We start from the raw sequence: 23,111 nt of genomic DNA, 5'->3' as shown, positions 1-23,111 counted from the left end.
GTGTGGTCACTAGCTGGCACAGTCACAAAGCCATCAAAACCTAACCCTAACCACACTGCTAACCCGAATGCCTAACCCTAAATTATGACCAAAAAGCTCATTATTTTCATTCATTTTTACAGTACAGACAATTTTGACTTTGCAGCTGGCCCATCTACTGGAAAAAGCTCAGTTCTGAATACGGGGCAAGATTCATGAAAATCAACGTCAACCTGCGTATAATGCAGGCATTTTCACATTTCATAAATATATATATAACTGTAGCACCAAGCGGGCATATTCACATAAGGACTCAAGAGGAGATTTATATTCAAAGGGTCTATTTATACTGCTGTGCGTGTGGTGGAGTATCAATGGTATTATTGGCATTTGGCGTGCATCTATGCTGGGGGCAGAGTGTGACTGATGGAGTTTCATCGTTTTATGATGAGGATGAAGAGAGTGATGCTTTTGGCAGCATGGGAGTACACTTAAGCCTCTGCTCTCTATATCGCTCCATCATTTGGCGGTTTTATTTGACAGTTCCGATGATATGAGTTATAGCGATATATATGTCATAATGTTTTCTGGACAAAGGCAGAAGGAGGGGGCATATTCTAAGGAGTAGTAGTAGGGGAGTAGGGAAGGTGGCATGGTGGAGGGAGAGTAATGTAAGTTGAATGAATACCATAACATATATGCAGGCCTATATTGCTGGCATCAGGTCTTGCTATGAATAGCATTAATACCACTCTAATGTAGTATTTATTTGTGGTTGTAACTTGGCGGAGGTTGTGGTGGGTCTCAGCCAGGTGTATTTGTTTCCACTGTGCAGTAGTTGTGCTGTGTAATTGCTGCAGCTGTCTTTTAACACAGCATGTGTGGGCTATAGAAGTCACTGGGCTGGCAACTATAACTTCACCTGTTTAACGAACCACTTTCATGTTTTCCAACATGGCAACAGGAAGAGGTGGGAGGACATTTACTAGGGTACTACAGTACTGAGGTAAGCCTGTAAGGGAGCATAGGAAGGGAGGGGAGAGAACCTGGGAGGGAACCTGGGAGGGTAGTATATCATACCGTATTTTATTAGACAGTAATGATGATACGAATTATAGCCTGTATGCATTCCTCAAGTGATGTCTCTCTCCGCTACCCCTCCCCCATCTGCAGGCACGCGTCTGGGGTGAAGGTCTATAGTGGAGGAGAGAGGATGAGACATGGTAATAGGAGTGGTAGAGAAGTAAACGGAGAGAGGACAATACCAAATACTATTTGGTATTGTCGTAAATATGTACTTTAGAACGTCCTGTAAATAGAAAGCTTTCAACAAAAACCACTTTGGCACAGAGGAAAATGACACCTCTTTAGGGAAGTAGAATCTGCAGAATGGAATAAACGAGACCCCATAAATATCATCCCAAACTGTCTTCTATCTTTTCCATTCATCTCCATTCATTACCATCTCTCTCCATGCCTTACCAGAGGGCGCTTAAAATAGGACTGGCTCAAAGCGCAGAAAAACACTTTTACATTAGAGGACATTACCAAATACTCCTGCCAGTGTTCCTATCCGCCACAAAATGCTTACGGAGTGTTTATAAAGTCTTAGTTAATGACATATTGGGGCTTAACGGTTCACACTCTGATTGTGAACTCCTCTGGCTCTCTGTTGACTCTGCATCTGTCTGTAATCCATCAAGCCAGAGCTGCATACATGGGGGGGTATGGTGAAGGCCCTGGTATGAGGTAATGCTATACTCACTGCCTCGGTTTCATGAGGGCAGGGTGTGGAAGAGGAGGCTCAGGAGAAGCCAGTCTTTTCCTGCCACTCTGTCCAAGCAGCAGGGCCCAGTCCAGAAGGGGTGGAAAGGGGTGTGGGGAGGGGTGTGGGTAGAGCGGGTCAGTGGCAGTCGGTGCCATTTAAGATTAGGGAGGACGGTTCATTTTAAGGGCCTTAATTCTATTACAGTATATTGGATGACTGTCATTCATATTCCTTTCACCAAGCTCCGTGTAACAGCGATAGGTTTAGACTACGGCGTGATATTTGAATTTGTCCTATACCCATCATGAGGTTGCTACATCCTAGCCTACAAATTAAAGTTTAACGTAGGTGCACAGATCAAGAGACAAATTGGTCTAATCAACGTGACAGACAGTGACACATTCAATACAGCATTGCACACTCTTGCCTGCACCTAACTGATCTAGGGTGTAATCATTAGTCCAAACAGTTTAAAAACATTATGTTTTGCAACTAAAACAAGTTTTTATTGGACAAATACAGGTAGGTCCATCCCGTTTAGTTCCATTTGCTTCTGTTTAAGAAACATTTTGCAACAGAATTGGTGGAATGAATACACCCCTGATCACACAGTTCACTTTCATAGCAGCCATACAAACAGCATCATCACATCTACACACTCTCCTCCTTTCACATTTTCCCTTCACTTGAGGACTTCAGTGCACAACACAACAGCTGTCTGTGACCAGGCGAAAAAACCTTTCCAAGCCAAACCTTCATACCATAAGTGCTACACACAGCCTGCATCGTTGTCACCATATTAGCTAACGTCAACATATGCGACTTGACCAAAAGTATGTGGACACCTGCTCGTCGAACATCTCATTCCAAAATCATCGGCATTAATATGGAGTTGGTCCCCCCTTTGCTGCTATAACAGCCTCCACTCTTCTGGGAAGGCTTTCCACTAGATGTTAGAACATTGTTGCGGGGACTTGCTTCCATTCAGCCACAAGAGCATTAATGAGGTCGGGCACTGATGTTGGGCGATTAGGTCATACTGAAACAGGAAAAGTCCCCCCCCCCCTCCAAACTGTTGCCACACAGTTGGAAGCACATAATCATCTAGAATGTCATTGCATGCTGTAGCATTAAGATTTCCCTTCACTGGATCTAAGGGGCCTAGCCCGAACAATGAAAAACAGACCATTATTTCTCCTCTAACAAACTTTATAGTTGGCACTATGCATACGGGCAGGTAGCGTTCTCCTGGCATCCACCAAACCCAGATTCATCCATTCGACTGCCAGATGGTGAAGTGTGATTCATTATTCCAGACAACGTGTTTCCACTGTTCCTTAATTTCCTTAGTTCCTTAGTTTCAACAAAATTAATTTATTCAAAACTGTTCAACTATTGTCTTTCTCTTTGAGTCAATTACTCACCACATGTTATGCACTGCAGTGCTATAGCTAGCTGTAGCTTATACTTTCAGTTTTAGATTAATTATCTGATCCATGGACAACATGTCAGTTCATGCTGCAAGAACTCTGATAGGTGGGAGGACGTCCTCCGGAAGTTGTCATAATTACTGTATAAGTCTATGGAAGGGGGTGAGATCCATGAGCCTCCTAAGTTTTGTATTGAAGTCAATGTATCCAGAGGAGGATGGAAAATAGCTGTCCTCTGGCTACACCATGGTGCTACCCTACAGAGTGCTGTTAAGGCTACTGTAGACCTTCACAGAGTGATTTCATCAGTTATTTGGTGACGTGAATATCTTTAGTAGAGTTTTATCTAAAAACGATCACTTTTAAATGTTTCACTATTTGTTTTAATTTTTATTCACTGATTAGGATGGTTCTCCCCTTCTGAAGGGGTCATGAAACCCTAAACTTTCACTAATCAAATGGCCCCACCGCAAAACACGTTGGTGGGATATCATAACACTCTATTAGGGACATTTCCCTGCACCGGTCTACTGCTCCAGGCCTCCAGGGACGGGGGTGTAAAGATGCTGATCTTTCACTGCATTACAGCGGATAATTAATTGTGTTATTTTCGCTCCCCTGATGAAGGGAAGCAGCGCCAACAAACAACTCTTCACCTGTTATCACCCCTCATATTGCCTGAGTGTAATTGATACCATGGTGTGTCTCACAATCATATACTGTATGTCCAAAACACAAGACATTCATGGCTAATCATTAATATCTCTGATAAAATATGAATATTTTCCACAACACTAGGTTGACCAAGCTTAGGTATTCCCTCTCTGGTATGCTCAATCCCCTTCCTCAGGCTAAGCACACAGGCTGCAGAACTATTCTTAATGATGTTTATCGGGAAGCGTGCTTTCTCCATGTCCCAGTGGCTTCTTGAGTACCAGACAGTCATCATGGGGGAGGGGAAGGCTCCGGGGCTGAGTTGAAGTTCAAAGGGGGGGGGGGCAAGGATTGGGGTTGGTGGAAAAGTAAGGGAGTGCAGTCTAAAGGATGGAATTAATGTGGTGACAGGAACACGATCTACATGATGTCATGATGCTAGATTGGCAACACATGGCTGAGGCATAAAGAAATTGGTGTGGGATTACTCTGAGCCAGCCAGGCAGGCAGTATAAACAGGAATAACAGTGGTGAAACGAAGGGTGTGTAAGGTAAGATGACAGAGTACAGTAAAAATTAAAAAAATAAAAACATATAGTAAATACAGTACAAGATATTGTATGTCCTTTGAATACATTTACTGTATATAGTTAATAGTCTATGGTAAGGATCCAAACAGGCCACATTAATCGGTTAGCCCAATGAAAGAGTTCAGTAGAGGTGTAAGTGAAGTAGACAGGCAATCAGGGTCAGATTGAGCCTCTGAGGTGCAGAGAAGTGATGTGAAGAGGTCACACCTGACATGGCATAACCTCCTCTGACACTTCATCTCGTTCATCTTTCTCCCCTCATCTTATCGGTATGCTTTACTATGCTACTGCTCTACTCTGTTCTTCCACACTACACTCTTAGAAAAATTGTTTCAAAAGGGTTTTTCAGCTGTCCCCATAGGAGAACCCTTTTTGGTTCCAGGCAGAACCTTCTGTAGAAAGGGTTATACATGGAACCCAAAAGGGTTCTTCAAAGGGTTCTCCTATGGGGAAAGCCCAATAACCCTTTATAAGGTTCTAGATAGCACCTTTCTTTCTAAGAATGATTATTCTCCCTCCCTCCCTGTTTTGAGTCTCTCAAATGTCATGTTGCCATGTGATTTACAGTGCCTTAAGGTCACTGTTGAAAAGAGACCATGACATATTTTAGATCCCCTCAGATAGACAAACATTACTACATACGGGCAATACATTTCACTGACACTTATGGCAATGTTTTGTCAACAGATGCCGGAGCTGCAATGTCTAGGTCTTCACAACTAATTCCATGCATAAAAGACCTACGTATTGCTGGTGTTAATGCTGTCTGAATATAGGCCAACAATGTATAAGTCCTCACACTTGAACCCCTTTTCCCCCATATCAACAGTGTGGGTCTAATACAGACATGGGAAGACTTTGTGGTGTAAAAGAGCACAGATCTGTGCAAATAATAACATGAACCTTTTATAATCTATAACCTAATTTTAACAGATATGTGCTATTTTCAATAGTGCCAAATCAATGGTTTGTAGATGTTCAGTAGATCAAATTTCTATCAACAACATTTTAACTATCTACTCTAACCATAGACCTAACTTAACCCTTATCATAATGTCTATAATAATAAAAGTTCCAAACTAACTATTGAGACGAGATAGGCGTCTACCTTGACACTGCCTGGACTCTCCACCATCACAAAAACATGCAAATTCTCACTATCTTTCCTGCCATCCACTTTTCTCTTTACCTCACTCTATCTTCATAATGAATGCAACCTATGTGAATTCAGATGATTTCATCACTTTGTCATGCTTATCGTAACATTTCCCAACAGATATGCCAATAAACTTCATGTATTACTACTGTGAACGCTATGGGGGTATAAAGTGAAAAACAACAACGTATCCCAATATCAACAACATACTATCTTATGTAGGGAACCAGACTATGGGAGTAGTAGAGAGTCTGTCTCGGTCGATGACAGGAAGAACACTGACCAATATAGATACACAGAAGTCCAAAGAGGACACTAGCTGTACAACAGTACTGAAGCTTATGATGTGTATGACCTGCTTACCTGGCTTCTTGGCTTCGGGCATAGCTGCGATAGTGTGTCTCTCTCTTCCTTCAACTGTGTCTCCCTCACTCCTTGTCTGTTAGTGTCTGCTTTTCCTCCTTCATCCCTTTTTATTCCCTCCTCCCTCTCCACTTCAGTCCCCCTCCCCAGGAAAAGACTGTCAGATGACACCTAGAGGGGATCCAGGAGCTCTGAGGAAAGAAGGAAGGGGTAGAGGGTGAGAAGGAAAGGAAGACAACATAGAGGTGAATGGGGGTTGGATGCTGTAATGAAGAGGACAACCGGGCTGGAAACTGTTAATTGGTTAACACGGTAGGGCAGGAGCCAACCTAATTGATTTACACACTGATTAGCATTGATTGACAGGTTGATTGTCTGACTGTTCTCTATATCACTTTTGACTGTCTAACACAAGACACCTTAGGCAAGTTTCCATTGACCCAGGTTTATCCAACAAAATCAGTGGTGCCCCACCTGTTTAGTGAAGACATTAAAACTATGAAATAACACATATGCAATCATGTCGTAACCAATTTTGTTTTCATCAAATCAAAATATATTTTAGATTCTTCAAAGTAGCCACCTTTTGCGTTGATGACAGCTTTGCACACTCTTGGCATTCTCTCAACCAGCTTCAAGAGGGATGCTTTTCCAACAGTCTTGAAGGAGTTCCCATATATGCTGAGCACTTGTTGGGCAGTCCAACTCATCCCAAACCATCTCAATTGGGTTGAGGTGGGGTGATTGTGGAGGCCAGGTCATCTGATGCAGCACTCCATCACTCTCCTTCTTGGTCAAATAGCCCTTACACAGCCTGGAGGGGTGTTTTGGGTCATTGTCCTGTTGAAAAATAAATGGTAGGCCCACTAAGCGCAAACCAGATGGGATGGTGTGTCGCTGCAGAATGCTGTGGTAGCCATGCTGGTTAAGTGTGCCTTGAATTCTAAATAAATCACTGTCGGTGTCACTAGCAAAGCTCCCCCACACCCTCACACCTTCTCCTCCATGCTTCACGGTGGGAACCACACACGAGGAGATAATTCGTTCACCTACTCAGCGTCTCACAAAGACACGGCGGTTGGAACCAAAAATCTACAATTTGGACTCATCAGACCAAAGGACAGATTTCCACCGGTCTAATGTCCTTTGCTCGTGTTTCTTGGTCCGATTCACACAGTCTCCTTTGAACAGTTGATGTTGAGGTATGTCTGTTACTTGAACTCTGTGAAGCATTTATTTGGGCTGCAATCTGAGGTGCAGTTAACTCTAATAAACGTATCCTCTGCAGCAGAGGTAACTCTGGCTCTTCCTTACCTGTGGCGGTCCTCATAAGAGCCAGTTTCATCATAGCGCTTGATGGTTTTTGCAACTGCACTTGAAGAAACTTTCAAAGTTCTTGAAATATTCTGGATTGACTGACCTTCATGTCTTAAAGTAATGATGGTCTGTCGCACACCTGTTCATTGAAATACATTCCAGGTGACAACCTCATGAAGCTGGTTGAGAGAATGCTAAGAGTATGCAAAGCTGTCATCAAGGCAAATGAGTGGCTACTTTGAAGAATCTCAAATGTAAAATATATTTGGATTTGTTTAACACTTTTTGGGTTACTACATGATTCCATATGTATTATTTCATAGTTTTCATGTCTTCACTATTATTCTACGAAATAGTAAAATAGTACAAATAAAGAAAACCATTGGAATATTTTGTAACTTATTTTGAACATAATGTTTCTGCCACCGTATCTTACGGCAAAAAAAAGAGCTTCTGGATATCAGGACAGCGATCACTCACCTCGGATTAGACTAAGATTTTTTCTTCAACAAGCAGGACACACAGGATGTACTTCAGACACCCGACTAGGCCAAAATCTCCGTCATTGGCAAGAGAAAGAGATGCAGGAACAGAGGACACAGAGCAGGGTGCCTCGTAAGGATACGTCAACGGCGAGTGGGAAATCTGCCTTTACCGTCAGTATTACTTGCCAACGCACAATCATTGGACAATAAATTAGATGAGGTACGATCACGAATATCCTATCAAGGGAACATCAAAAACTGTAACATCTTATGTTTCACCGAAACGTGGGTGAATGATGACATGGATATTCAGCTTGCGGGATATACGCTGCACCGGCTAGAAAGAACAGCACGACGAGAGGGGGCGGTCTGTGCATATTTGTAAAGAACAGCTGGTGCCCAAAATCTAAGGAAGTCTCTAGATTTTGCTTGCCTGAAGTAGAGTATCTCATGATAAGCTGTAGACCACACTATTTGCCAAGAGAGTTTTCATCTATATTTTTTGTGGCTGTTTATTTACCACCACAGACGGATGCTGGCACTAAGACCGCACTCAGTCAGCTGTATAAGGAAATAAGCAAACAGGAAACCTCACACCCAGAGGTGGCGCTCCTAGTGGCCGGGGACTTTAATGCAGAGAAACTTAAATCAGTTTTACCTCATTTCTATCAGCATGTTAAATGCGCAACCAGAGGGAAAAAAATCTAGATCACCTGTACTCCACACACAGAGACGCATACAAAGCTCTCTCTTGCCCTCCATTTGGCTAATCTGACCACAATTCTATCCTCCTGAATCCTGTGTATAAGCAAGAATTTAAGCAGGAAGCACCAGTGACTTGGTCAATAAAAAAGCGGCCAGATGAAGCAGATGCTAAACTACAGGACTGTTTTGCTAGCACAGACTGGAATATGTTCCGGGATTCTTTTGGTGGCATTGAGGAGTACACCACATCAGTCACTGCCTTTATCAATAAGTGGATCGAGGACGTTGTCTCCACAGTGACTGTACGCACATTCCCCAACCAGAAGCCATTGATTACAGGCAACATTCGCACTGAGCTAAAGGGTAGAGCCGCCGCTTTCAAGGTGCGGGACTCTAACCAGGAAAGCTTATAAGAAATCCTGCTATGCCTTCCGACAAACCATCAAACAGGCAAAGCGCCAATACAGGACTAAGATCGAATCGTACAACACCGGCTCCGACGCAGGGCCTGCAAACTAATACAGACTACAAAGGGAAGCACAGCCGCGAGCTGCCCAGTGACACGAGCCTACCAGATGAGCTAAATCACTTCTATGCTCGCTTCAAGGCAAGCAACACTGAGGCATGCATGACAGCATCAGCTGTTCCGGACGACTGTGTGATCACGCTCTCTGTTGCCGACGTGAGTAAGACCTTTAAACAGGTCAGCATTCACAAGGCCGTGGGGCCAGACGGATTACCAGGACGTGTGCTCCTGGCATTTGCTAACCAACTGGCATGTCTCTTCACTGACATTTTCAACATGTCCCTAACTGAGTCTGTAATACCAACATGTTTCAAGCAGACCACCATAGTCCCTGTGCCCAAGAACACTAAGGTAGCCTGCCTAACTGACCACAGACCCGTAGCACTCACATCCGTAGCCATGAAGTGCTTTGAAAGACTGGCATTGGCTCATATTATCACCATTATCTCAGAAACCCTAGACACACACCAATTTGCATACCGCCCAAACAGATCCACAGATGATGCAATCTCTATTGCACTCCACACTGCCCTTTCCCACCTGGACTACAGCTCAGCGTTCAACACCATAGTGCCCTCAAAGCTCATCACTAAGCTAAGGATTCTGGGACTAAACACCTCCTTCTGCAACTGGATCCTGGACTTCCTGACGGGCCGCCCCCAGGTGGTGAGGGTAGGTAGCAACACATCCGCCACGCTGATCCTGAACACTGGAGTCCCTCAAGGGTGTGTGCTCAGTCCCCTTCTGTACTCCCTGTTCACCCACGACTGTGTGGCCAAGCACGACTCAAACACCATCATTAAGTTTGCAGACGACACAACAGTGGTAGGCCTGATCACCGACAACGACGAGACAGCCTAAAGGGAGGAGGTCAGAGACCTGGCCGAGTGGTGCCAGAATAACAACGTACAGTGCCTTGCAAAAGTATTCATCCCTCTTAGCATTTTTTCTATTTTGTTGAATTACAACCTGTAATTTAAATGGATTTTTATTTGGATTTCATGGAATGGACCTGAACTGCTACTATAGATCTGACCCGAGTGGACTGAATGATCCATAGTAGAGGTTGACACTTGATTCTTTTAACACTAAAATTCTAATTTGAGATACAAGTTAAGGACCATACACCAACTGGTGCACCCACTCTGATCTTCCAAGGTTCTTAACTTCTCAGTAGGGGCTCATAAGATATTAATGGGTGATTCCTCACAAACTACAACAAAAGAAGGTGATTTCAGAGATTTCCACAAAATGTAATCCATAGAAGGGTCTTTTGGAAGGATTGTTGACACCAATTGTTGCTTTGTAGCAGCTACAGATTAAACATTATGGAGTCTTAAAGGAGGCCTGGGTAAGGCCAAAATGTCAAAAATATTCAAAATTCTATTAATTATTTCTCAATTATGCTTTAAGATAAAAATGTCAAATATATGTCAACCATCCTTACTCTGTGGATTAAATTACATGAAAATCTTATTTCGCTCTAGTTTCGTGATGCATCCAGATGATTCTTTTTGAAGGTCATTCTACAGTTTCGCATGAGGGGACATGCTGTGTACATGGTGCTGATTGTCCTAAGAATAGTATGGAGGGGTGTACAGAGAGGCAGTACCATTGTCTGAGAGTGGTGACAGAGAGTAATGGGCAGCCCCAACGAGAGGGAATGGATTCAAAGCAAGAATTTGAGAGAATCACATTGCAGGGGAGTTGCCATGTCCCATAAGGAACGCTCACACATTCAGACAGAAACAGGAATCCTGGGAAGGAAGGTAAAATATACAGGTTTCAAGTGAAACAGAATGGTACATGACTACACTCCTGGGCCTTTTGCTTGTATTGAATGTGTGACAATGTGAGTATCTGTGTAGCCGATTTACTATTATGCTCGCACTCACTCTCTATGTCACAGCAAATAATATATTTGAAGTCCATAATATACATAATTAGTCTCACGGATAACCCTAGGCCTATAAATTATTTAGTAAAAGAAGGGTAATATATTAAGACAGTGAAATTAAAACGCAAAGAATGGGAGCTCAACACATTAAGTTTTGAACAAGACTAATCACGTGTTCTTCAATAAGTCACAAGAACACTTCGTTTTTTATATTCGTTTGATATTCTGCTTTTAGCGTCTGTGCGTCCTTTGTTGTGTTTTATTGTTTTATCAAATTTCCCCTTTGGGAGATTAATAAAGTACTATCTTATTCGACTTTTTTAAACAAAATAAAAAATGTATTCAAATACACGCTAACCACATGTTTACAAAAATGCTTGCATCCTACATTGAGGAACTGTAACGTTTTTGTTTTTTTAATGACCTGACTACATCATAGAGGAACAATTGTCCAGACAGAGGATTGAGTTTACGAGTTATTAACCTAACTTCACACAGGTTACTGTTTGGCCGTAGCTCATGCCAAATAAATGAAGGACAATCTATAAAACAACCATGACCTTCTCTTTTGAAGGCCAGACGTAAGAGAAAGAACAATGGCTAAACCTTGTCTTAACTTCCAATGCTCCATCCCCCTGCCCAACCCCCCTCCACGCCACTCCGCCAATCACCAGGAAGCCCGGCATCAGAACATTACAGGCATTCCCGTGATTGGGATATAGCAGGTTGATTGGCATGTTGGACCCCACGAACACTGGGTACTGGTAAATTCAACACAACCAGCTAATAGCCTAACACATAACACACACATGACACGGCTGTGCGTGTCGCTACAATAAATAATTTCTGACATTTAGGCCTAAGCATTATTGAATTGTGAGGGTTGGCGTTTCACACCTGAGTCACCAAAGAGTTGGCCTTCCTTTCGTTTTTCAATCTTCTGTTTTAGACATTTCAACAGTCCTGCATGAAGTTTGCTATCAACGCTACTCTATAGCCACCTGCAGTTTACTTTAGATCGGTGCTCGTTCTCCAGTGTACTACGTCATCGCGTAACATTGTAGTTACATGTTTACTTTGACGCACGGTCCGACAAAATGGCTTCAGTTCCACGGTCGTTTTTGTTACTGTCAATTATTCCCACAATACTTATATTGTGTGCTGATTTTGCGTGTTGCAACACTGGCAGAAAGGTATGTCAAACCACTTTTTTTTGTCTTTGCCAATATCTAATTCCATTAACTTAGACAACTAGTGTGCTTGCTGTTAGCTCTTGCTAACCGTCCGACCTTAGCTAACTAGCCAAATGAGTTAATGAAGACAACACATGAATGCAAAACAGCTGTTCAATATGCATCAAATACAGCGTTACTTACAGTGCAGATAATTTTTTCACCAACGTCTATCAAACCCGCAACGTTGCCTGAGTAGGCAGCAAAATTAGCGTTATAGTAACGCTAGCTAGATTGATATTGTGTTGTTTAACTAGCCTTCGGTAGTTAGCTAGCTAACGTTATCTAGGTAGGTGGTTTTGACAGCCTTGGTGGTGGTGCTCAATTTCTGTCACGCCATGGTAGTCATTTGTAATATTGTACGGATGTGTTCAACACATACGGACTGAAAATCAAGCCAAGAAGAATTCGGATCAATACCACAATGTTTGAATGGCAGGACCAATTTGTGGAAATGTCATCTTACATCTGAACTGCTCATTGTAAAGTGTTCCCAGGGTATATATCTATATTACAACATCCATTGGGGCCCTATCTAACGTTAGCCTACTGCACTTTTTGCTCCTTCTTGCTGCAGCACTTCTATTGAAAAATGTTATACCCCCAACTTTCAAAAGCCAATCAAATTAGTTCTGCAGCCCATAGTGCAGATCTGCCCTGGGAACTGCCAGTGCAGTAAGTAAAACTACTAGCCAGAATAGATTCCGATCCTACGCTTGTTTACATCTGCGTTGGGGTCGGATAGTTTCGATTCTTGCTTAGGTTAATACACCACGGGGGATGAGAAAATGCGTTACACTTCAAAATGTCCCATTATCCCAACTGTTACACCGAGAAGAATGAAGGACTGCTAATCAAAGTAAACCATCATATTGGTGTTGAGAACAATGCGACTGAGGCAGCCGCTAGTTAGAGGAGAAAACAGCCCTTGCCTTAATTGTCTAAGAAAAATGAGGAGAGAGGAAACGCCAAATTAATTAGGTCTATAATCAATAGCCTCACTGTTAAATGTAAGACAGATCCTGCTTCTGTTGCCTATTTGGGTGTTTAGTTGATAGCCTACTGATTCTGTGAGCACCAACAATTTCACAAATTCTGCTGTTTTTAATCTTTGCTATGCTGTAATAAAGTCTTTACACTTAAAAAAAAAAATTAGACCAGCCTCTCTGGCATTATTTAGAATTTATTTAGTGTTTGCACTGTTCCAAATTGACCTGAAAAAATATATTTATGATAATAATAACCCTTTTTCCTTGATCTCCTTCATATTGTTATTATTACTATTATTATTATGATCATCCTTATAATAATAAGTCATGTCATTATCATGAGTAGGCATAGTATAGCAACCTCGTATAACCACCATCAAGCTTTAGGCCAAAGAGTTCATCCTGTTTAGTCTTAATACCATAACTTACTTAGGCCTATATTTCAATACTTATATAGGCTACTGCATCACTCAATCATTTATCCGTTCATGTCATCACACAGCAATGGAATCAAGCATTTTAGTTTTAAAATAACAAGCAATGATTTAATTAATAATTAGCGTAAACAATTCATTGTTCGAAACGGTCAGGAAAATTATATTGTAGTCTAATGGCACCTGTTTGGCACACACAGGACTAATATGCACGCAACGCTTGCTCCATACCATCTTTTTCTTGATCTCCAGTATTTTCCACAACTAGCAAAATTTATTCCACCCATCTGGCTTCCCCTTTACCTCCTGCGCAACCAGTAAACGTTCCCCTGCTTCAAGTTTATTTGTCATGTCCTCTGCATTCATTTTGCTGTCACATGTGTTAAGGTGTACAGAGTTTGTTATAACCAATTTATTGATGTGATTATGATATGCTATAGGTCAGTCCCTTTTGGTCACATGATTGCGAAGCATACATATGTCACATAAAGAGAGCACAGGTTGAGGGAATAGGGATAGTTTTTCCTAAACAAATGAGGAATTTCGGTAACGGAACTTTTCAGTCAGAAATGGCTGTAATTATGTTGCAGCTTCAGCAACACAGACAGTGCTATACACACTGATGTTCTGTGGTGGTCTCTGCAGCAGGAAGGAGAGAGAGACAACACTATACACACTGATGTTCTGTGGTGGTCTCTGCAGCAGGAAGGAGAGAGAGACAACACTATACACACTGATGTTCTGTGGTGGTCTCTGCAGCAGGGAGGAGAGAGAGACAACACTATACACACTGATGTTCTGTGGTGGTCTCTGCAGCAGGGAGGAGAGAGAGACAACACTATACACACTGATGTTCTGTGGTGGTCTCTGCAGCAGGGAGGAGAGAGAGACAACACTATACACACTGATGTTCTGTGGTGGTCTCTGCAGCAGGGAGGAGAGAGAGACAACGGGTGCTAGTCACACAGTCATTCGCTGTCTCTTTTTTTTGTAACACAGAGCAGCAAATCTGAGCCAGGCAGCACAATCAAATCAATTGCGGTCGGACTCCCTCTAGTCATTTGTGTCTTAACTATTTCATCAAACCGTTCGCTTAAAGCATCAGACAGGCTCTGTGCATATAGTTGAAACACATAGGATGTGTCAATCGATTGGTCGAAAGAACAGACAACTCTTGGTCGACCAATATTTTATTTTAGTCGGGGGGACAACAAAGGAGCTGATTGGCTGACAGACACTGCCATTAAAAAATAAATTCTCGGTCTAACATTTGGGATAATTGGACAATTCCTAGTACAACACAATTCTGTGGCTTGAGGTACGTTTTCCAAGCCAAATCTCGCTCCAGCTCCGCAGTGTCTTAATCTAAACAGGAAGCTTGTCCAACCACAGTGTACCTGTAAGCAAGAGTCGGAATCTATTCTTTCTAGTAAAACTGCATCTATTTCCTTCTCTGCAGACTGGTGATGGGCTGGACACAGACTTCAGTGGATTCTCTGTCCCTCTTGAGCATTCCTTTGAAGTTGGTGAGTATGTATTGTCTAACTGATACGTTATTCTTCAAGGTTCCATTTACCAAATGAAGGAGATATCAAGGTCACGATGTTGGTAATCATTGTGTGTTGTTATACCATTTCTTTCTTTCAGATGATTTGTCTCGGTTCCGTATGCGTGGAGCTCTGCAGTTAAGGGGTGGGAGGGAGACCAGTGTGTCCCTCTCCCAGAGCCAGCTATCAGAGGAGGACAGGAACACTTTGAAGGTGGGAGAGGAAGGTAGAGGCAGATGTGGTTTGGAGTTTACTGTCAGAAGTCAGGATTTTGTTCTGAATCTGTATCCCTCCTGTCCCTCTGACACAGGAAGTGGCTGCTGTGGATGGTCTGTACAAAATCCGAGTGCCCAGAGTGTCTTTGACAGACAGGCAGACAGAGCGCCAGATGGATGGCTACCTGACGGCATTCGTCAGAGCGGTATGTGTGTCTCACCCTCATAGCAAGCTGAAATTAAAAAGACAACACACCTCATTGGCATTTTCTTTTGTAAACATATCTGTTTCTTCTCTGTCTCCCTCAGTGCTCTTTAGTTGAGTCCCACCTCAGCGATGTCATCACCCTCCACACTGATGTCTCTGGCTACCTCATCGGCGTTTCCATAGTGACCATTCCAGGCGCGTGTCGGGGGACAGAGGTGGAGGACGAAGTTGATCTGGAGGCCTTTAACACTACGCTGACCATCATAGTGCCTACTAATGCACCCCAGTGAGTCATCAGTCCTTATTGATGTTCTGGTCACAGAAATATGGTTCTGGCTCTATCAAATCTTCATTTGATTTGATTTTCTAACTCTTTTGGGTCAAATTCAACCTTTCTCTTTCTCTGACTAACAATATTCTTCATCATCCTCTCCCCCAGGCCGGAGACGGCTCTGTTTATTGAGCGCATGGACATAGAACATGAAAAGAGAGGCAAGCCACAGGAGCAGAAATCCTTCTTTGCCAAATATGTAAGTGTGCATAGACGTCTGTGGTTTGTGTCCTGCACTGTGGGCTCTTCAAGTCTTTTAAACTCTGCTCTGCTGTTCAGTCTTGAGCTGCTCTGTTCCATTATATATATATACACTAAGTGTACGAAACATTAGGAACACCTGCTCTTTCCATGACAGACTGACCAGGCGAATCCAGGTGAAAGCTTTGATCCCTTATTGTCACTTGTTAAATCCACTTCAATCAGTGTGGATGAAGGGAAGGAGACAGGTTAAAGAAGGATTTTTAAGCCTCGAGACAATTGAGACATGGATTGTGTATGTGTGCCGTTCAGAGGGTATATGGGCAAGACAAAAGATTTAAGTGCCTTTTGAACAGGGTATGTAGGTGCCAGGCGCACCGGTTTGTGTCAAGAAATGCAACGCTGCTGGATTTGTCCGCTCTCAACACTTTCCCGTGTGTATCAAGAATGGTCCACCACCCAAAGGACATCAACGCTTTCAACACCTTGTAGATAGGGCTGTGGCGGTAATGACATTGTGTCAGCCGGTGATTGTCAAGCAAATAACTGCCGGTCTCACGGTAATTTACCGTTAATTAACATAAACACATTTAGCATCTCCTGTCTTCCACGCACAGCCTACAAGCAACTGATGGAGATCTTTGGAACATCTACATTTTAAAATGTAATACATCCATGTAATATAGCCTACACCTTCACAATAAATCCATTATTTATTTTAGACAGGTCTAAAGTGTGAAAATGTGGTCTATTTCAGAACAGAGTGTTAGGCCCTGATCTGGCTATGCCATGTGGCTGTGGGCTGCACTAGTTCATTTAGCAGACAAGATTTGCTAGAATTCCGTGGCATTATTTGATATTATTTTATAATATGAAGAATACAATTGGTTGAATAAAATAGAAAGGATATTTTGATTTGAGGGAGTGCGCACATGCGGCTATTCTGTGTTGAGCAATTAACAAAGAAACAGGTACTCCTTAATTTAGAGATATTTATGTAACTTTAGTTGTGATACAAATGTTGGGCTATATGTTTGGATTTTTAATACATTCTAAGGCTGCATGATGCGACTAATGATGATTTGAAAAAAGTTGCATGAAAGGCATGAGCTCTGCTTTGTTTCTTGCGTAGGTTGTACACATCAGTCTCTCATTCACAATTTGACAAGCACTTGATAATGCCTCGAATTTCCTGGTGGCATCCCCTTTGTGTGGCCGTATTGCTCCTTAAAAAATCCATGCCATTGCCACCAGTGGTCGTTGTGCCCTTGGGCTGAATATAATAATTATAATTCCCTTCTCCCGGTTGCATGATCCAAAGCACCTCTCACTCAAATGGCTCTCCGTCACGTGATCATGTCTTTCTCACAGGCTACAAGTGAAGACAGACACTTTGGGGACGCCACATGTCCTTATCCAATTCCGAGGCGCATATTGAAGATATTAGAAGTGTCCACATTTACTTTACGACAGTCAACAAGATGAGAAGGCCTAACGAATAGCAAAAGCACTAGACTATGTCAATCCACCCATAGTACAAAAATGGACCTATTTTGTGCGAGAAATAAATATTCCCAAAATAGTCTGGGACAGTTGTGGGATGGGATAGATCTCAAATGATCACCACCACTAGCATCAAAAAAAAAAAAAATTTAAGCAATGAAGCTGACACAACAGATCAGAACATTTAGTTTAAAATGTTGCTAAACTATTAGGCATTTCTTAACATTATAAGCGCAGCAATGCTAAAGGTGCGGCTGTCCATTAGTGGTAAAATATCATTCTCAAAGGTGACCGCAAATGCGATTATGCATGTAATGCTTTTATTTATATATTTATAAGGTGTATTTTTATGGTGAAAATTGTCTTCCCCCAAACTTGACTCACATGCTGCGTATGTATGCCAGTTAGGCTCTGAACCCGTTGTAAAGCTGATTTAATATGCATAATTTTCAGAAGTTATTTGGCCACTTTTGATATGGATTGTATCACAACTAGGCTACATGAGGTGTGCGACTATGATTTGAAAAAGTCGCAAAAAAAGGCATGCGCTGTTTCTTTCCTTACTGCTGGGCATCATTCACAAGTGATAGGCTAATATTCTCACCCATCAGACTATTCTTGATTTATTCTTGTCTTTACATAACTACATTTCACACATTATTTAGTATTTGATTTAGAATGTACCATTATCCACGTGTCGGAACTGGCAGGGGGAGAAAATACATGTCATCTATGCACTTAAACAGCGAATAGAGGACGACTTTCACGTGGTTCATTTTCATGCCAGCCAGGTCAGCTAATCTCCTGTTGTAAAGAGTAATATTATGAAAGTTGAGAAATAAATATAGTGGGCCTAGCCCATAGAAAGCTGACGGGATCCTCCTCTGAGGGCAAAGAGGGGGGTGCAACTGAATATTAGGAAGGTGTTCCTAAGTTTGGTATACTCAGTGTATATGTGCATGTTGTTAGGTGTCTTTGTTTTGTCTAACCCTAGCCAATCCAGATATGTCCTGTCCTGAGGGGTATGCTACGATTTGAAGCTACTCAGGGTTTTCTAAAGCTAGCTAGCTTCAGTTAGCTTCACATTCCAGCTCAGGCTTTATCCGTACTCCGACGGTTGATATTGGTTGTCCGCCTGCCGCTAACTCTACGTATTTTAACACACAAAGTAATCTTCCTCAAATGAAGGGGATGGTGACGCAATCTTTGCGAGAGGGAGGGAGTCTGATTGCGTTGGTCCTCGACTCGCAGCTCAGACACTTCATTCAGGATAAATGGAGTTAGCCCTGAGTTAACCCGAATGGGAACAGGGTAGTATCCCGAGTTTAACTCCGTTGACCAAAGTTACCTCACTAACTGCTCAAACCGCATTCACAGTATAATGCTCTGTGCTGTGTTGTTTTATGTGCTGTGCTTCCATTGCTGTGTTTGATTTAATCAGTGCTGTTGTCTTGAGTCTGTGTTGCTGAGTGTGACTGTGTCATTTGTTGACTCAGTGCTGTGCCGTTTGTTGACTTAGTGCTATGCTGTGCTGTGTTCCAGTGGTATTTGATTCTGGGAGGTGCAATCTTCCTCATGGCCAGCAGTTCGGCACAACCCTCAGCAGGGGGAGCCGAAGAGCAGCAGAGCTGATTCCCACTCAAGTACTGTTCTCACTTTGGCTCATTCAGCAACTCACTCTGGGCTGTCAGCCTATGTCAGTGCCGCGCTCCGTGTCTCTTCTGCTTCTGGCAAGCTTATGTATATATGTGTTATACTGTTCACTGATTTGATTAACGCTAACATTTTCCTGTTTGTCCCTCCTCTCCTGTCCTTGTCATTCAAGGTCAATGCTAATGATCCAGTGCTAATGATCAGGTTTCTTTGTGTCACTGCAGACCTTTAATTAATCCAGGTGTGTCCCATTGATTAGTAATAAGCTGAAGCACTCTGGTAAAATATGATTGGACAACATACACACCTTCGTTGCTAAAGTGGATTAGATTATCACAGTTTAAGTAGCCAAAGTCACCACAGTCATTTTGTGCCTCCTTTTACACACTTGTCATTGGCATTGACCCTGAGATGTGTCTCACTTCACTGTTCACCTCACTCTCTCAGACACTCTTTGTCCTTCTCTCGTTTGCTGAGTGAGGTGGACATTGAACGGGATGAAACTGTGGGACTGTTGTGCAGGAGAAGCATCACTAATCACAGCTTGTAGTCTTAACCTGAGTTAGATTAACATCTTGTATCATTTGATAATAACATGAACATCTGCCTTCCTCTCTCCAGTGGATGTACATTGTTCCCCTCGTTCTCTTCCTGATGATGTCAGGAGCTCAGGATCAGTCCGGGGGTGGAGCAGCTAATGGAGGAGGCCGATGATCGCCATACCAACATGATTTATGTGGAGCAGTTTCTTCTACTTGTAAATAATTATGTAGAGAAATGCACACCATTCAACACACTGTTACACATAAACTAATATGGACAGATGAGCTAACCTTGAGAACGTATGTCATGAACTTAATTTTTAATATTGAACTGATGGGGAAAATAAAATATTTATTACTACCTGATAACTGTGTCTGTCTGACTGGTATTTATAGCCAGTATGATGACGCTGGATACATATTCAAGAGTGGGGTGGGTGGGGGACGCTGAGTAAAGAGGGAAATGGGAGTTGTTTTCAGTCTTCTCTACTCCACTAGATGTCCTCTTTCTCTGCCCATCCAGAACGATGCCTTATTGAAGATTCGTTCAACGTTAACGCAATTCAATGGAGGATGACAAAGGGAAATGGTCACTTTCGTGTCCATGGTGACATGTTCAATCTTTGCAGCATTTTGTTTGTGGTAATTCTTAAAAGTACTTTCTGTAATAGCTGTAGACAGTGTAATAAGGTGTGTTTATTATGTGTTTAGCTATTGCAGTGTCAGAGAACTGTCATTCAGATCACATACCCTGTCCTGCCATTAATCTCTATTTTATTGCACGGCTTGACTGGCGGGCACATAAAACCACATCAAAGCAGTCATGCTTCACAGTCTAATAATACAGTGTTGCCAGGACACTATTGAGTCACTGGTTAAGTCCAACCCCTCTCCTCAAATTTCTTCTCTGATCTGTTACTCTGTCCCTCCTTGTGAAAATCCTTCTGCTGTCCATCTTCTATTCAATTCTCTGCCTGGCTCTCTGGTACTGCCTTTACTCCCATCTAATTTTTGCTGAATTCTAAGCCACAGTTTCACTCTGTCTCAGTGTCTTTACCACCCTTATCCCACTCTCTCTACAACCCTTCTCCCTCTTACTCAACCCTTCTCCTTCTGTCTCTACCACCCTTCCCCCTCTCGGTCTCTACCCATCTCCCAATTGGTCTCTACCCTTCTCACTCTCTGTCTGTATTCCAATTACACTTCTCCTCTCCCTCATATTTATATAAATGAGTCAGGCTAGGGGGATTGTAGAATGCCAGCAGTATAGCTTTAGAGACAGAATGTTCTGGAACCCCTGTGTCAACATGGCCACCCCTCGTCAGTCAGACTCGACGTTCATTTGTCTGTTTTTAGTCTATGTACACAGCTGTGAGGTGTAGTCCCTTATTCTCAGAGGCTCAGTGTTGAGCTTTAGTGTCCTCTGCCCCCCCACATCACCAGCTACCACTTTGGTCCTACAAACACAGCATTATGTTAGGCTCTGCCCTGAAACCTTTAACCTCAACCTTATCCCCATGTTCCTCCCACCTCGCTCTGTTAACTTGAGAAAGAAAGGGATGAGGTGACGAGGACAGCTGAAGGAAAAAGGAGAGCTTGAATGGAAGAAGGGAGAGGGCGACAAAGTAATTTGTTAGTTAAAAAATATGCCACTGTGTCAGGTGGGAAGGCATATGACAGTAGAAAACACTCAAGCAATGTGGGGAAAGTTATATCAGAAAAATATGTCTGTCTTCTTTCTAGTGGCAGCCCACAGGTACATGGAAGTATGAAATACAAATATAACAATGTGTGAATATATCTGAATAAATATGATTTTGAATGTTATACCTGTACCTTTGAATGATACACCTGACCTATATGTCATTGCAGTTCTCCAATCTCTCTCAAACTAACCACGGATGTTTTGTTCAGCCTGTCCATCAGCATTAGATAGTTGGTCACCTTTTACTTTCTCCACAAATAGCTCTCATCCAGCAAGCTGGTCTCACAGACCAGATGTAACATATTAAATTTAAATTCAGGACACTCAAATTAGTATGATATGTTATGTTCGGCATGGTTACATAAGACAGAGGATTACTTAAGGCAAAAACGTGAACGTCTAGCAACCCAAAGGTTTCGTGTTCGATTCTCATCAAGGACAACTTTAGCATTTTAGCTAATTAGAAACTTTGCAACTGCTTAGCATGTTAGCTAACCCTTAACCTTAACAATTTACCCTAACTCCTAACCCTAATTTCTAGACTAGCTAACATTAGGTTAGCGTTAGCCACCTAGCTAACATTATGCATAACAAATTGGAATTCATAACATGTCATAAGTTTAGCAAATGCTTTACATATTGTACGAATTGTAATTTGTAACATATGAATTGTAATTCATAACATATCATACGAAATGGACGTTGGACATCCACAAATGAATACATACCATAGGAAATGTAACATATCATACTAATTGGAGTGTCAGGATTTACATTTACTATGTTACATCTACCCATGAGTCCAGTTTGCATCCAGATGAGCCTATCAGCACCAGGTCTGATGAATGCCTGTCTACCAGGAAGCTGGGGGAAGATGACACTGGTGCACATGAGAGTTGGAATCTTCAAGAATGGAATCTTATGAGTTTGTTGCTTAGCTTTAAAAGGGGATTTAAGAAAATGCATAAACAAGTCCATACTGTAGTTTCTAGATGAAACACATTCTAGAAGAACAAATTCTTATTTACAATGACGGCCTACCAATATATAACTATATACCAATATATAAGGCTCTGCATAGCATTATGGAGTGATGTATGGTGTCAAGGACAGAGCATACATCACAGGCCACAGATAGCTAAGCAAGAGAAAACAAAATAAATTTGGAAAAGTGAGGATGGCCATATGGGATAGAGGAAAGGGGGTATAATAGACAAATCGAAGGATAAGAAATTAACGGGTGAGAAAGAAGGTAGAGGATAGAGTGAGTGAAGGGTGAAGAGAGAAAGAGAAATCTTACAGACCAATTGGGCTGCTGGCTGCATGCCGGTGGTTCCACATAAATCTCAGGGTTCCCTGTCGTTAAGAAACCAACTATGACACTGTGCGTGGGCAGGGACCCCCAGCTTGGGATATCCTGTGATTAAGGAGTATTATGGGGTTTATGTTGCTCTGGCACAGCTAATGGGAAAATCATATTTAGTGCAAACATCTTTAATATCTTTAATGCTGGTTAATGTTTACATTGTCTGTACCCCTGCTCTGTAAGCACAATGTAGGTTACCAAGTCCTATTCCTTCGAGGGCCTACTTAGTAAACTGTTTGTAACTCATGTATACATGGTACACCATGGTGCGGTTTCCCAGACAGTGAATCTCCATTGAAAGTGCTTTTTAGTCCA

General features: G+C 42.3%; 2 protein-coding genes across 8 annotated transcripts in view; one reads left to right on the top strand and one right to left on the bottom strand.

Moving 5' to 3' along the window:
• Positions 1 to 6,045, bottom strand: part of LOC139421473 (myosin-binding protein C, fast-type-like) — a 46,061-nt gene extending 40,016 nt beyond the window's left edge. For 3 of the 6 annotated variants that reach the window (XM_071172409.1, XM_071172412.1, XM_071172410.1), the window contains exon 1: positions 5,941 to 6,045. In XM_071172409.1, the coding sequence (XP_071028510.1) occupies positions 5,941 to 5,962 (22 nt within the window). In that variant the 5' untranslated portion in view covers positions 5,963 to 6,045. The remainder of the gene's footprint in view (positions 1 to 5,940) is intronic. The other 3 variants (XM_071172415.1, XM_071172414.1, XM_071172413.1) reach the window with 3 other exon arrangements.
• A 5,891-nt stretch (positions 6,046 to 11,936) lies between these two features.
• LOC139421472 (ER membrane protein complex subunit 10-like) lies at positions 11,937 to 21,552 on the top strand. Of its 2 annotated transcripts, XM_071172408.1 has the most exons (8): positions 11,939 to 12,063; positions 14,985 to 15,051; positions 15,173 to 15,285; positions 15,383 to 15,493; positions 15,597 to 15,781; positions 15,935 to 16,025; positions 19,073 to 19,173; positions 19,805 to 21,552. In XM_071172408.1, the coding sequence occupies exons 1-7, from the start codon at positions 11,968 to 11,970 to the stop codon at positions 19,160 to 19,162; spliced, it is 753 nt and encodes a 250-aa protein (XP_071028509.1). In that variant the 5' UTR covers positions 11,939 to 11,967; the 3' UTR covers positions 19,163 to 19,173; positions 19,805 to 21,552. The 2 variants fall into 2 exon arrangements, with proteins under 2 accessions (XP_071028508.1, XP_071028509.1); XM_071172407.1 differs by lacking the exon at positions 19,073 to 19,173 and having other exon boundaries at positions 11,937 to 12,063.
• Positions 21,553 to 23,111: the final 1,559 nt, after the last annotated feature.

This window comes from Oncorhynchus clarkii, chromosome 12, assembly GCF_045791955.1.
Source record: "Oncorhynchus clarkii lewisi isolate Uvic-CL-2024 chromosome 12, UVic_Ocla_1.0, whole genome shotgun sequence".
Taxonomy (NCBI): domain Eukaryota; kingdom Metazoa; phylum Chordata; class Actinopteri; order Salmoniformes; family Salmonidae; genus Oncorhynchus; species Oncorhynchus clarkii.
This window is presented reverse-complemented; position numbering and strand designations above follow the sequence as displayed.

Excerpts from the sequence above, each read along its gene's own strand:
- LOC139421472 (XM_071172407.1), top strand. The coding sequence starts at position 11,968 with ATGGCTTCAGTTCCACGGTCGTTTTTGTTACTGTCAATTATTCCCACA. Across the intron at positions 12,064-14,984 it reads GTTGCAACACTGGCAGAAAG|ACTGGTGATGGGCTGGACAC; the intron begins GTATGTCAAACC and ends CCTTCTCTGCAG. Across the intron at positions 15,782-15,934 it reads GTGCCTACTAATGCACCCCA|GCCGGAGACGGCTCTGTTTA; the intron begins GTGAGTCATCAG and ends CCTCTCCCCCAG.